The 13,645-nt window shown below is 42.9% G+C and overlaps 1 protein-coding gene across 4 annotated transcripts in view; it reads left to right on the forward strand.

Moving 5' to 3' along the window:
• Positions 1-13,645, forward strand: part of NALCN (sodium leak channel, non-selective) — a 298,865-nt gene that overhangs the window by 271,025 nt on the left and 14,195 nt on the right. For all 4 annotated transcript variants that reach the window (XM_084767995.1, XM_084767997.1, XM_084767996.1 and 1 more), the window contains 6 exons: positions 705-824; positions 3,523-3,591; positions 4,514-4,662; positions 5,492-5,585; positions 7,159-7,291; positions 7,954-8,069. In XM_084767995.1, coding sequence (XP_084624121.1) covers positions 705-824; positions 3,523-3,591; positions 4,514-4,662; positions 5,492-5,585; positions 7,159-7,291; positions 7,954-8,069 — 681 coding nt within the window. The remainder of the gene's footprint in view (positions 1-704; positions 825-3,522; positions 3,592-4,513; positions 4,663-5,491; positions 5,586-7,158; positions 7,292-7,953; positions 8,070-13,645) is intronic.

Genomic DNA, 13,645 nt, shown 5'->3' on the forward strand with positions numbered 1-13,645 from the left:
TACAGTAACGAGTCTGCTGCTCTGGGGGGGGGGGCGCGGAGGGGGAAGCTAGTAAGAAGGAAATCAGTGCCCCCTTGGCTGGCACCTACTTCCAGTCCATGCTCCCTTGTTTTTGAAGCCTTTGCGGGACGGGTTTCATGCGCAGGGCACATTCTTTTAGGGCATCTCCTTTCTGGCTGTTCTGCTTAACTTCAACAAAGACTTTACATTTCCCAGTTTTCCTAACTGCGAAAGCATTCCTGACCTTTGTGGCGTCTGAGCATTAGGCATGCCTAGTGACAGGCTTTGAACGTTTGGAGCCCAGGACACGAGTCACTGTGATTCAGGGATTCAGATTACAACACAGTTGTAAACATGCCAACAGCCCAGCCAAGGTTATCGCTAAAGGTCGTCCCCACATCACATCTATTTGCCATGCAATAGTTTTTGAAATTCAAGTAAGATTATCATTTTGCTGTAAACTGGCTGATGTTTCCCAAAATACAGTTTTTCACTCAAGGTAGAAAAACGACCTACAGTGAGCACTTAGCTATCGATCTCTGGGAAAGAGTGGGATGAACACAGACATGTGGCCTGCTTGGCTTTTTAAAAATGTATCTTTGTGGTTTACTCTTTTATTGACTGTATTCTTAATTATATATAACAAGACTCAGACTAACTGATTTAATCACTCAGCCTGCGTCCTCCTTGCTTGTTTTCTGTAGGTCACAATGAAGATCATAGCAATGTCACCAGCGGGGTTCTGGCAGAGCAGAAGAAACCGATATGATCTCTTGGTGACATCTCTTGGTGTTGTGTGGGTGGTGCTCCACTTTGCTCTGCTGGTAGGCACAGCGTTAAACTTAATTTTAGTTGATAGTTCAAGCCTGTCTCCAGTTGCCTCACTCCACATCGGCTTCTCTTGGGTATTATACTGAACTCCCTAAATCCCAGCTTTGATCACGAGAGCCCTAGGCCATGCTTACGAATGCATGCACATATATGTGTATATGTGCACACACCTACACTTTCCACATAAGTAAATTCTGTAATTTCAAAGAAGGCTGCTAAAGACAGTCTCACTTAACTCTTGATCTTACCAAGGGAGAACAGTGAAAGCAGAAGTGAAGGCACCTGTCTAAATTCACACAGCAGACTGGAATCAGAAGACTCTGCAAAGTGAGTCCAGGACAGCCAAGGCTACACAGAGAAACACTGTCTCGAAAAAAAACAAAAAAAACAAAAACAAAAACAAAAAAACAAAACAAAACAAAAAACACCCAGAAGACTCGGACCCTGCACCCTGAGATAAGAGTGGTATCCACCGCACCCTATCACAAGCAAGACTTATAATGTAACCCCTGTGGACTCACTATTCCCTCACAGACATCTAATACCAGTTCTCTGAACCCATCAATCTCCATGTGTCTGAGATGGAGCCCGAAATCTACAGCTGTGGGAAGACTTGGCTAGTCTGCAGTGGTGTTGCCTAATGAAAACATGTGATGCTGGCTTACACTGTACACAAACTCTAAGCCGTACCGCAGCCTACACGTGCTGTCTTCTCACTGATCTTCTACAGTCCCAGTGGTTGCTGTTATCAGTCTTCCCCATTCTCCCATCCTCTTTAATAATGGAGGCCTGGCAGGAAGTACCCAGTATTCATAGAACCCATCTGCCCATCAGAACGGGCTTGCTCTAGAATGGCTCCCCGGTAGGTATTCACGCACATGCTGAACGGCCTTCCTAAACCAGCGGTTGCCTTCAGCACTGGAAGCTGTGCAAACCCTCAAGCACTTGCATTCACTTTCTCCGACAATAAATGGTTTTGAATAGAGTGATGAGCAAAGTAATAGGCAAAACAAAGACATTTACTGTCCTCATAAACTTTATAGCCTGAAAAACTAGACAGACCTTTATAAGGAGCTCACAAACCAGTGAGGACTGTGCGTGTGCTGGGAAAGATGAAGGGGATCCCTAGCCCCGTGACCGAAGTGGGGAATGGGCAGTGATCTCATCAGAGAGGTCCTGGGAAGCACCCCCAAGCAACTGGGTTCCGTCTACAGAGCATTTCGTGCGCCCTTGGAACTGGACAGAGGTGAAGTCCTGTGGTCAAAGGAGAAGGAGCCATAGCATATAATACAGCACAAGGCTTAGAGGAATCTTCTCAGGACTTTGGAGCCCGTGTGAAAATCATCCAGTCACCATCCTATGGGCTGTGGTTGTCATGACTTCTAGAACGTAAAGACTTAAGGTGCCTACAATAAATCCTGAAGTGACACAGAAAGAAGAAGAGGCAGAAAAACATGTTATAATTGTGTTTACTTTATCTAGACAAGCCTTTGACTAAATGCTACTCATTCTAAATTAAAAAAAAAAATACAATAGGCTTCCTGATCTCAAATATTCCCCACAGAGGAAATTCTAAGCCACTTAAAAAAAAAGAAAAATCTTCCCTCTTCTCTGTTTCTGTTCTTCCCCTGAGACGATCCTCTGGTCGGAGAAAAGCAATCGTTCTTTGCCATATTTTGCCAGGAAGGAAGGCACAGTCCTTGTTTTCCATCCAACAATGTTGTGTGCCCACATTCTTGTCCTTGTGCCTCACCAAGGAGCTCAGTGGACCCCCTTCCCGGGGACCCATCTGGGACTGTTGTCACTTGGCTAGGCAGCTCCTGGAGAATGCTCATCCTTTGGCATCAGCTGAATGTCACCGTTGTTATGCTGTGGCCGGTGGCATCTTTGTTTCTCAAAAGAACCCTTGTGAATCATAAAGAACAAAGTGATCTCCGGCCCTGTGCACACACTTGAAGAGCAAACTGATGCAATCCTGAGCTTGGTGAGGGGAGGGGTACTTTTCTAAAATGAATTGATTTGTGACCGAACCAAAAAACCTGAACTCAAAAAAAGGCTGTCTTCAAGCATTTATGTTGTTGAAATAAGGACCCGGGCAGCCCAGGTTTGTCTTGGAGTCACTATGCAGCCAAGGATGACCTTGAATTTCTATTCTCCCTGCTTCCACTTCCCAAGAGCTGTGGGTACAGACATCACCACCACTGGGTCTGTGCAGTTGGGATGTTGAACCCTGGGCCTCATACACGCCAGGCAAGACTTCTACCAGCTGAGCTACGTCCCCGACCCTTTCAAGCACTCTTTTCCAACATCTGACTCTTCTTTGCCACGGCACCTTTTTCCTGTCTCTTCCAACTTCCTCCCATTGCACGATTACCCTGTGCTTTTCTTGCCCCGTCCTCCAAAGGGCTGGCCACTGCTTTATGTGAAATGAGTTTCAAAATACAGAATTCAGTTGAGCAAAACAAAACCCAAAGTTTTGTGTGAGATTTGATTTTTAAATCTAATATTTATTCATGAGTTTTTGCAGTGACCTTTTCAGCATCTTTATTTCAGACAAGTTTCTTATAGGAATTTTTACATCTTATTAAACTAATTATTCACTAGACTTCACAGAAGACTTAAATGAGAAATGCAACCGTAACAAGATCTTTTGCGCAAATTGTAAAAAACTGTCTTCTGTTTGAATTTCAGAATGCATATACCTACATGATGGGAGCCTGTGTGATTGTCTTTAGGTTTTTCTCCATCTGCGGAAAGCATGTAAGTCTGTCATGCAGAATGCTTTCAAATGTCACATAAGCATTAAATCACTGACGCCACCGGTCCTCAGCCAACCTGGTTGTTATAGTAAACAAAGTACTAAACATCCTAAGTCAGGACAAATAAATATTAGACATTACATTGAATCAGTAACTTAATTATCTTAGACTATATATCTTGTTGTTATTTTTATTCATCATGTTTGCTGAGTAAACTCAATCATAAATCAAAGAAAACATTTTAACTCTGAAGCCAAAAGCCAATGTCATCCCTAACGTGCCTTGGTTTATGTTTTTAATTACCATTATTACAGGGAAGACTAATCATTGATTATGATATTATGTCCATTATTCTAGTCTGATTTCTATTTCTTGCTAGCATTTATGCACACATGGTACCCATGTTCTCCATTTTTAGGGGATATTGTTTCCTTTCTATCACTAACAATATTTCACATATGAATTCACATATCTGTGTAACTGGTAGATTTAATAATTGGTGGTAATTTATGTTAAACCATGATTACATTTGGTTTTTAGGCAGACTGAGGGGAGGGAATAAATTTTCTTGCTATAGGTCAATAATATGTTGACCTTATAGAGGTCTGGTAGCAAAACAAGAGGAAATAGAAGGCTAAGAAGCTTGTGTTGTTAATTCAATTAATTTCTCCGGAATGACTGAACTGTTTGAAGTGTGAATAAGATTTCTCAATGCCAGATGGTTTTTTGAATAATATTTAGATTTAATATCTAACAGGAACCAACTTTCAGATGATGTACTTGGGAATCACTGTGTAGCCAACCTGCTTATGTGTTTATTACTCATCAGCCAGGTCCTCCACAGCTTGAAGTGAGTTTTCTCCCTCTTCCTCTCTCCCTCTCCCCATCTGCCCTGACACTGCCGCCACCGTCCTCCTCTGCAGGTGACGTTAAAGATGCTCCTCCTGACGGTGGTTGTCAGCATGTACAAGAGCTTCTTCATCATCGTGGGGATGTTCCTGTTGCTGCTGTGCTACGCCTTCGCGGGGGTCGTTCTCTTCGGGACGGTGAAGTACGGAGAAAACATCAACAGGTCGGCGTGGGTTTGCCCCCCATTCGCTTCCCAGACTTCTTTATAATAAAATCACGACCACGGACTTCTTGTTTGTATTCCTGACTATTAAAGACTTAGGGGTGGTATGGAAGGGAAGCAACCTGTTGGGAAATAAAATAAAGCATGTACTTTAAACTGCATTTTACAGTTGACAAAGATAAGCATGTTTATTTTAGAGCCCTTAGAAAACGCAGAAACAAAACAGAAAGGTTTTGTAATTCTGCCCATTGTCAGGAACAGCCACACACCCCCCATTTCAGTTTTTGTATCCATGTATTTCTCTGAAATGTTATATTATTTTGCTGGGGGGGGGGCGGATAAAACAGTTGTTAGATGACCTTTTTTCAGCAAAGTATAGAAACTTAGAAACTTACCAAATCTCTGTGCTGTGAGAAAAGCATTTTCGAAGGCTCATTTTCCACTTTACAGAGGCATCTGCTGTTGTTTTCTTAAAGTTTCTAATACAGCAAAACACATACAAATGCCTTTCTGGCCAAGGATTTGTTTGGCATGTGGCTGAGTCTCCTTCTATGACCCAAGTAAAGGAATCACTTCTTAGTAGCCAAAGTAACGACTCAGTTGTTAAAGCTGAGAGCCAGTAGGCTGGTGAGCCTGTGATGATGGTTGGCTCGTCAGGCAGCTGTTCTCGCAGGAAAGCATGTATGGCAGGAAGAATGTTTAAGCTTTGGTAACAGTAACTTGGCAACCAGGTTTGCAAAAGCCACCTGTCTTGGTGGTGACCACCCATACTGCTTTACGACAATGACAACTCACGCAATCTCCGTTCTGTTTCCTTTTCTGAAACTAGGCACGCCAATTTTTCTTCAGCCGGCAAGGCCATCACTGTACTGTTCCGGATTGTCACAGGAGAAGACTGGAACAAGATCATGCATGACTGCATGGTAAACATCCCCTCGTGACTAGCGGCACCTCGGTGCACACGCGTGTGCATACCTCGTGACCAGCAGCGCCTCGGCGCACACTCGTGTGCACGCGTTAGCATCAAGGCCTTGTGCTAATAGAAAGAATACTCTGGCTGTCTTCTAGTCTGCATGTTGTACTTTTTTAACAATCCAGGATATGAATATTAAAAAAGCAAAACATTTCATTTAAGCTATCATACCTAATAATGAGCACTGTTCTTTCTAAGCTGTCTTCATAGCTTAGCCATAAAAACAAGGATATTTATTTAACTTACTCATCAGATGCTCTCCTGGTTTGTTCTGGGCCACACGCACAAGGGCTTCCTCAGGTTCAAAGGTTCCCAAGGCACATATGTCATGTCCTCTGCTCTGCGCTTCCCTTTGGTATCATGCTTTTTGTCCAATAAGTTCTTATCATCTTCTGGTCATGGTGTTAATGCTCGCTTCTTCAGGCATTGTTACTCACATTTGAGACTGCGGGATATATATATATATATATTCTATAGAACTCTGTGGTTTTTGTTTGGATGTGCATGATCATTCTAGAGAACTGTAGAGTCAAGCTTCTTTCTTTCTTTCTTTCTTTCTTTCCCCTCCCTTCATCTCATGGACACCAATGATGCTCTGCGGACAGTCAGTAGGGGGCATGTGCTGTCCAGGCAGGAGGCTGCTAGCTGAGTCCGACTCAGGGCTGAGTTAGTATAACTAGTGCCTCTGAATAACTAATTTACATCCCGTTTATCTCTGCTTAATGTGAATTAATAAGACTTGAATGAAAATTGCCACGTGGAGCTAACGGCCCTTATGCTGGAAACTGGGATGTTAAGCTCTGCTCAGCATTCGGGGGACAGGGCTGTGTCTTTGTTGTTAGTCTATCCCTGACACTTGGCGTTTATCCGGTCAGGTACAACCAAAGGCAGAATTAAATGAATCCTACAGAGGAGTCCCAGAAGATTATGTGAGAATACATGAGACCAGGGCTAGTTCTGGTGGAGAGAACCCAGAACAGTATGAAGGAAGGGTTTGAATTTCAATGGTCCCTGCCTGCAGAATGCAAAGGCTTTCTGTAGTCTGAACTTTACACATGTTGGTGCCTTAGGAATGGGGGTTAGTCCTTACACAGCTTGAATGTGGATTTTGTATGTGCAGTCAGTCCTACCTCCATACAGGTTAGTCCGTCGCTTAAGTCAACAACAACAAAAAGTTCCTCTTTGTTTGACTTCCTAAAGTTTGACCCTAAGGACGTAGGTGAGGGCGCGGAGGTTCTCTCCCAGAGGAAACCCATTTACCTACATTTTGCTTCCATCAATGGCACTGAACTGGGGTATCTACAGGACCGAAAGCATAGCAGCTATGAAATACTCTTGTGGAGTCCTGCTGCCAGTTGTGTGTGTGTCTGACATGTGTGGCTTTTGCATGGTGGCTTTAAATTAACTGTGTCCCACACCGTCAAGAGAGCGTTTACTGAGCACCACAATCGGAAGAAATCTGTGCCCTTCGTTCCCCTCACTCTCTGTCCACCCTCCCCTCCATGTCTCCCGCTGCCCCACAGGTTCAGCCTCCATTTTGTACTCCAGATGAGTTTACATACTGGGCAACAGACTGCGGCAACTACGCAGGGGCACTCATGTACTTCTGCTCTTTCTATGTCATCATCGCCTACATCATGCTGAATCTGCTTGTAGGTAAGAGATGTAGTGGAATTGGCTTTTTTTCCCATCCCTTCTAACTCAGGTACTTAGATAATTATGTACAATTATGAGTAATTATCCTGGATTGCTTGGGGTGGGTGTTTCATGGCATTAATGATAAATTGTTGCCTCTCAACCCAGAATCTGAGAAGACCTTTGAAAGGCAAGGGAAATGGCAGTTGATTGCACTTTCAAGAGTCGTCTTGCTTATTATACTGATTAATTCCCAAAGAGCTCTTCCCAAGGATTGGGCTGAACAGAAATCAGGATGGCTAGTTTTATAGCCTCGAAATATCAGTTTGTTTTTTTAAAAGATACATTTTGTTCACCCAGCTGTAGGGCCATCCAGACCCAACATGACCCTTAAAAATGCCCTGGAACTCTTACATAAGAGTAAGAGCCAGCTGGCATGAGTGTCTGCACAGAGTGCCTTTGAGCCCATGACTCTCATGTTTTGGAAAGGCAAGTGCTGAATAAATAGCTTAGTTCAAGGGAGAGACAGCTTGGAAACTGTACTGAAAGCACTTTCAAAAACTGGTTTTATAGTGTGAGTCATAACATTTATTATTTATAATAGATGTTTTACTTTTTCTAAAAAAAAAAAAAAAGACAGATTAGCATACTTGTCTAACATCTGATTTTTTTTTTCTTCCTAGCCATAATTGTGGAGAATTTCTCCTTGTTCTATTCCACTGAAGAGGACCAGCTTTTAAGTTACAATGACCTTCGCCACTTTCAGATCATATGGAACATGGTAGATGATAAAAGAGAGGTAGGAGCTGTGGGTGTGGCTCACTGGGTTACCAGGCATGCATAGGATCCTGGGTTTGAGCTCAGCACCACATAAAACTGGGTGTGGTAGTGCATGGCTGTGCTCCCAGCATTAGGAAATGGAAGCAGGAGTGTTGGATGTTGAAGATCGGCCTCAAACTAGGGGTGAGGGAGTGGGCCATTGTTTCCTGATCCATCTCAAAGAGAACAAATGACATACTTCAAGGGTCTTGGTTCTAAGAATTGACATGGACTAAGTTTGGAATTGTCACTGCTGCACCGCAGGAAGATGTCGGTGAGGAATCAGTGGAGAACCCATGGGCAGGGCACAGACTGGTCTCTCCTCATGGCCTTTCCAACCACGAACAGCCTGGTCTTTGGACTTCCAAAAGGTCAGGAAGGGAAGAGAATGAAGGATTTTTCAAGGCTTGAGCAGATGAGGGAAACTGCAGCTCCCTGAGGGAAAGCCTGCTACAGAGTTACCATCACCTCAAACTTAAGCAGCCGTCTAGATGAAACACACATAGGAATAGCAAGTGATGTCTGGAGTGCAGCTCAGTGGTTGAGTGTTTTTTGAGAATGCAAAATGCCCTGGGTTCAATCATCACTACTACCAAAATTTACTAATTGTATGGAGACCTGGTTATTTTGAACTACTTCTAAGTTGGTGTACAAATATCTTTTCATTAATTAAATACTTTATTTACTTTACTTCCCAACTGAAGCTTCCCTTCCCTCTTCTCCTCCCAGTCCCTCCTCACCTGCCCTTCCCCCGTTCCTCTCCCCCTTTCTCCTCACAGAAGGAGAGGCCTTGAATATACCTCAGTCCACCTTGGCATATCAAAATGTAGTAGGATTAGGGCATCTCAGTTAGGATAAAGGTATCCAAAGGCAAGCAACAGAGTCAGAGACTGCCCCTGCTCCAGTTACTGAAGGACCTACGTGAAAACCAAGCTGCACATCTGATACAGACATATAGGGAGCCTAGATCCATCCCATGCATGCTCTTTGGTTGGTGGTTCAGTCTCTGTGAGTACCTATGGGCCCGGGTTAGTTGATTCTGTAGGTTTTCTTATGGTGTTCTTGACCTCTCTGGCTTCTTCAGGCCTTCATCCTCACCTTCAGCCAGATTCCCAGAGCACCGCCTAATGTTTGGCTGTTGGTCTCTCCATCTGTTTTCATCAGTTACTGCGTGAAGCCGCTCAGAAGACAGTTACGCTACTATCTGCAAGTATAGCAGAATGTGGTTAATAGTATCATGTGTTGGCGCTCTCTCATAGGATTGGTCTCAAGATGGGTCAGTCATTATTTGGCCATTCCTTCAATTTCTGCTCAATCTTTATCCCTGCACATCTTGTAGGCAGGGCAAACTTTGAGTTGAAGGTTTTATGGATGGGTTGGTGTTTCCGTCCCTCCGTCGGAAGTTTTGCCTGATTACAGGAAGTGGCCATTTCAAGTTCCATATGTGCTGTTGCTAGGAATCTTAGCTAGGGTCACCCTCATAGATTCCTGGGGTTTTCCCTTGTTCTAGGTTTCTGGCCCATCCCAGAGCTGCACCCTCACATGCCAATTTCAGTTCTCTCCTGTCCCTCTCCTCACCTCTCTCCCACTCAGGTCCCTCCTTCCACTGCGGATGTATATTTTATATCCCCTTCTGAGTGAGATTCAAATGTCTGCCCATGGGGCCTTTTTGTTACATAGCTTCTTTGGGTTTGTGGACTGTAGCATGGTTACGCTGTACTTTATGGATAATATCTACTTATAAGTGAGGACACATATGTGTCTTTCTGGGACTGGGCTACCTCACTCAGGATGATCTTTTCTAGTTCCATCCAAATTGCATGATGCCTTTGTCTTTAATAGCTGAGTAGTATTCCCTTGGGTAAATGTACCCCCTTGTCTTTATCCATTCTTCAGTTGAGGGACATCTAGGTTGTTTGCAGTTTCTGGGTATTACAAGTAAAGCTGCTATGAACATAGTTGAGCAAGCGTCCTTGTAATGTGGGCCAGCATCTTTTGTACATATGCCCAAGAGAGGTACGGAGTCTTGAGGAATGATTTCCGTGGTGGTTGTACAAGTTTGCATTCCTGACAGCAATGGAGGAGGAGTGTTCCCCTTTCTCCACATCCTCGCCAAAATATACTGCACTTCAGTTTTTGATCTTAGCCATTCTGATGAGTGAAAGATGTAATCTCAGCGTCTTTTTAATTCACATTTCCCTGATGACTAAGAACATTTCTTTAAGTGCTTCTCGGCCATTAGCGATTCCACTGTTGAGAATTCTCTGGTTAGCTCTGCAACCCATTTTTAATTGGGTTATTTGGTTTGTTGCTGTTTAATTTCTTGAGTACCTTATATATTTTGGATATTATCTCTCTGTCAGTTGTAGGGTTGGTGAAAATCTTTCCCATAATGATGGCCCATTAGTTTCATTATTTTTCTGTTTAATTTCTCTCTGAATGGCCTGTTCATTGGTTGACAGTAGGATGTTGAAGTTTCCCACTGTTAATGTATGGGGTTCATGTGTGATTTAAGCTTTAATGATATTCCTTTTATAAATATGGGTGCCTTTGCGTTTGGGAAGTAGATGTTCAGAATTGAAATGTCATTTTGGTGGATTTTTTCCTTTAACAAGTATGAAGTATCCTTCCTCATCTCTTTTGATGAATTATGGTTGAACTTATATTTTATTAGATATTAGAATGACTACTCCATCTTGCTTCTTGGGTCCATCTGCTTGGAAAACTTTTTTTCTAGCCCTTTACCCTGAGGCAATATCTATCTTTTTTTTGCTAAGGTATGTTTCTTGTATGCTGTAGAATGTTGAATCCTGTTTTCACATCCATTTTGTTAGCCTGTGTGTGGATGTGCTTAATTAGGTAATTGAGTCCTTTGATACTGAGAGATATTAATGACCAATGATTTTTAATTCCTGTTATTTTTATGTTGGTGGTGTTAGTGTGTGGGGTTCATGCACCATGCCTCTGGAGGAACTGGCATGGAACTGCCAAGATGGAGCACGTTCAAACTCTCAAAATCTCCAACTTGAGATTCAAAATCTCATCCTGAGATCAGAAAGTGTGGAACAAAGCTCTCTCTTGTTTTTGTGCCTGCCTCAGAAGCATGTAACACAAACCCTAGGTGGCTACAGATTATCAGTCACATGACCTTGTCACCTGTTGTCTTTCTGCATGTAAATAGAGCATTGGCAGTGTCTTAAGTTCTAGCCAATGAGACACACTCACCCTCAAAGCCCCTCCCCACAGCCCAAGGTTTATAAGTCTTTGTTTCACATGACATAAAGTGGCGAGCACCATCTACTTCACCGAAGGACATCTAAGACTGGACGTTTATTCTGAGCTGTTGCACTTGGAGAAGAAGGGCCTCCCTTCTCCCCAGAGATTCATGGACGGACCCTTGGACTTGACTTCCAGCCAGGCTGTTGCCATAGAACTACCATGGTCACTACCACCCGAGCTTCTGCTGTTCATAGGCATGTCAGTGCGAATTTCTGCTGCTGTCTCTCACGCTGCTCCACCCGCTGCAGGTTTCATCTGTGGGAGTGAGCTGTTCTCAAACTGCCCAGTCAGGATGGGCCCTTGTTGCTACCTGGCCTGGTGCCAGCAGCCCAGCTAAACGAACAGTAACACGTATTGAAGATAAATCTTTTCCTCCTGTACCCCTGGTTGAACCAAAGATCTTGTAGTAATACCTCATTCATCACTCACTCGGACCCAGAGCTTTGTCCTTTTTCCATTCCAGCGGACAAGCACTTGTGGTCCTGTGGTGCCTGGCCGTCCCAGGAGCCTACATTTGTACATGTGCTTGTGTGTACTCCCTTCTTTTGTTTTTGCTGGTATGAAATTATTTATCATCTGTGTTTTCTTACATGTAGTTAACATTCTTGAGTTGGAGTTTTCCCTTCTATTGTTTTCTGCAGGGCTGGATTTGTAGATAGATATTGCTTAAATTTGCTTTTGCCTTGGGATGTCTTGTTTTCTCCATCTATGGTGATGGAGAGTTTTGCTGGGTATAGTAGGTCTAGGTTGGCATCTGTGGTGTCTTAGAGTCTATAAGTCATCTGCCCAGACCCTTCTATGTATTAGCATCTCTGTTGAGAAGTTGGGTATAATTCTGATAGGTCTGCCTTTGTAAGTTACTTCGCTTTTTTCTCTCTTGTTCTTTCTTTATTCTGTACATTTAGTGTTTTGATTATTATGTGGAAGGAGGATTTTTTTTCCTAGTCCAATCCAATTGGTGTTCTGTATGTTTCTTGTATGTTTATAGGCATCTCTTTCTTTAGGTTGGGGAAATTGTTTTCTATTATTTTGTTGAAAATTATTTTTGGCCCTTGCAGCTGTGACTCTTCACATTCTTCTATTCCTATTATTTTTAGGTTCAGTCTTTTCATAGCATCCCAGATTTACTCTATGTTTTGTGTTGGGAACTTTTTAGATTTAATATCTCCTTTGACTGATGTATTGATTTGTTCAATTGATTCTTCAATGCGTGAGATTCTTTCTTCCATCGCTTGCATTCTGTTGATGATGCTTGCATCTGTAGATTCTGTTCTCTAGGTTTTCAATGCCCAGGATTCCTTCAATTTGTGTTCTCTTCATTGCTTCTATTTTTGTTTTCAGGTCTTGAAGAGCTTTATTCATTTCCTTTGCCTGTTTTATTGTATTTTCTGTATTTCCTTAAGGAATTTATTTCCTACTTAAAGGCTTCCATTATCTCTATAATATTGGATTTAAGGACATCTTCTTGTGCTTGGCTATGTTAGGACATCTAGGGTTTGCTGTAGTAGGATAGCTGGGTTCTTTTGGTCCCATGCTGTCCTGTTCTTGTTTATTGTGTTTTTTTTTACTCTGGCCTTTAGCCATGTGGCTGTCCCTGGTGTTGGCTGGATGTTCCTGATCCCTGCAGGACTCCTCGAGGAGGCAGGCAGAGCCGTCTCTGTTAGCTTTTTTAATAAAAAGAGATGATACTAAAGAATGAAAATCTCAATCTCAACACTAGACTTTAAATTAAATGATGTTATTCTGGCAAGTAAGTCACATTTTAACAATGCAACAATATAAAAAGGAGGAAAGACATAACAGTAAGTTAGGTAAAAGTTGGATAAAACTGCCCTGCTTTCTTTTAAGCCCAGATGAATAGCAAACATACATTTACTGCCAAATCACTTCAAGCAAAGGCTAAGAACAATCAAAGAGAAGGGTCAGCACTAAGAGCCTTAATGATATGACACTCAAACATACATGAGGAATTTAAAGTTATCTTATGAAAAATCATGTGCATCAAATGTGTTGGTGGCATATTGTCCTGGCTCTTGTTAATTATGCTGGCCTTTAGCCATCTGGTTGTCCCTGGTGCCAGTTGGCCACCTGGATGTTCCTGGGCCCAGCAGGCCTCCCTCAGAAGACAGGAAGAGCAGTGACCTGGTCAGTGGAGCTCAGGGTAGAGAGCACAGCTCACTAATGCTGCCTGTGTGCCAGAGGGACCTGGCAGGGGGTAAGGGGAAAGGGTATAATCTATGTAAATAAAGCTTACCTGGTATTTCCAAGAACTAGCTA

Source organism: Acomys minous (genome assembly GCF_964271855.1).
Source record: "Acomys minous genome assembly, chromosome: 18".
Taxonomy (NCBI): domain Eukaryota; kingdom Metazoa; phylum Chordata; class Mammalia; order Rodentia; family Muridae; genus Acomys; species Acomys minous.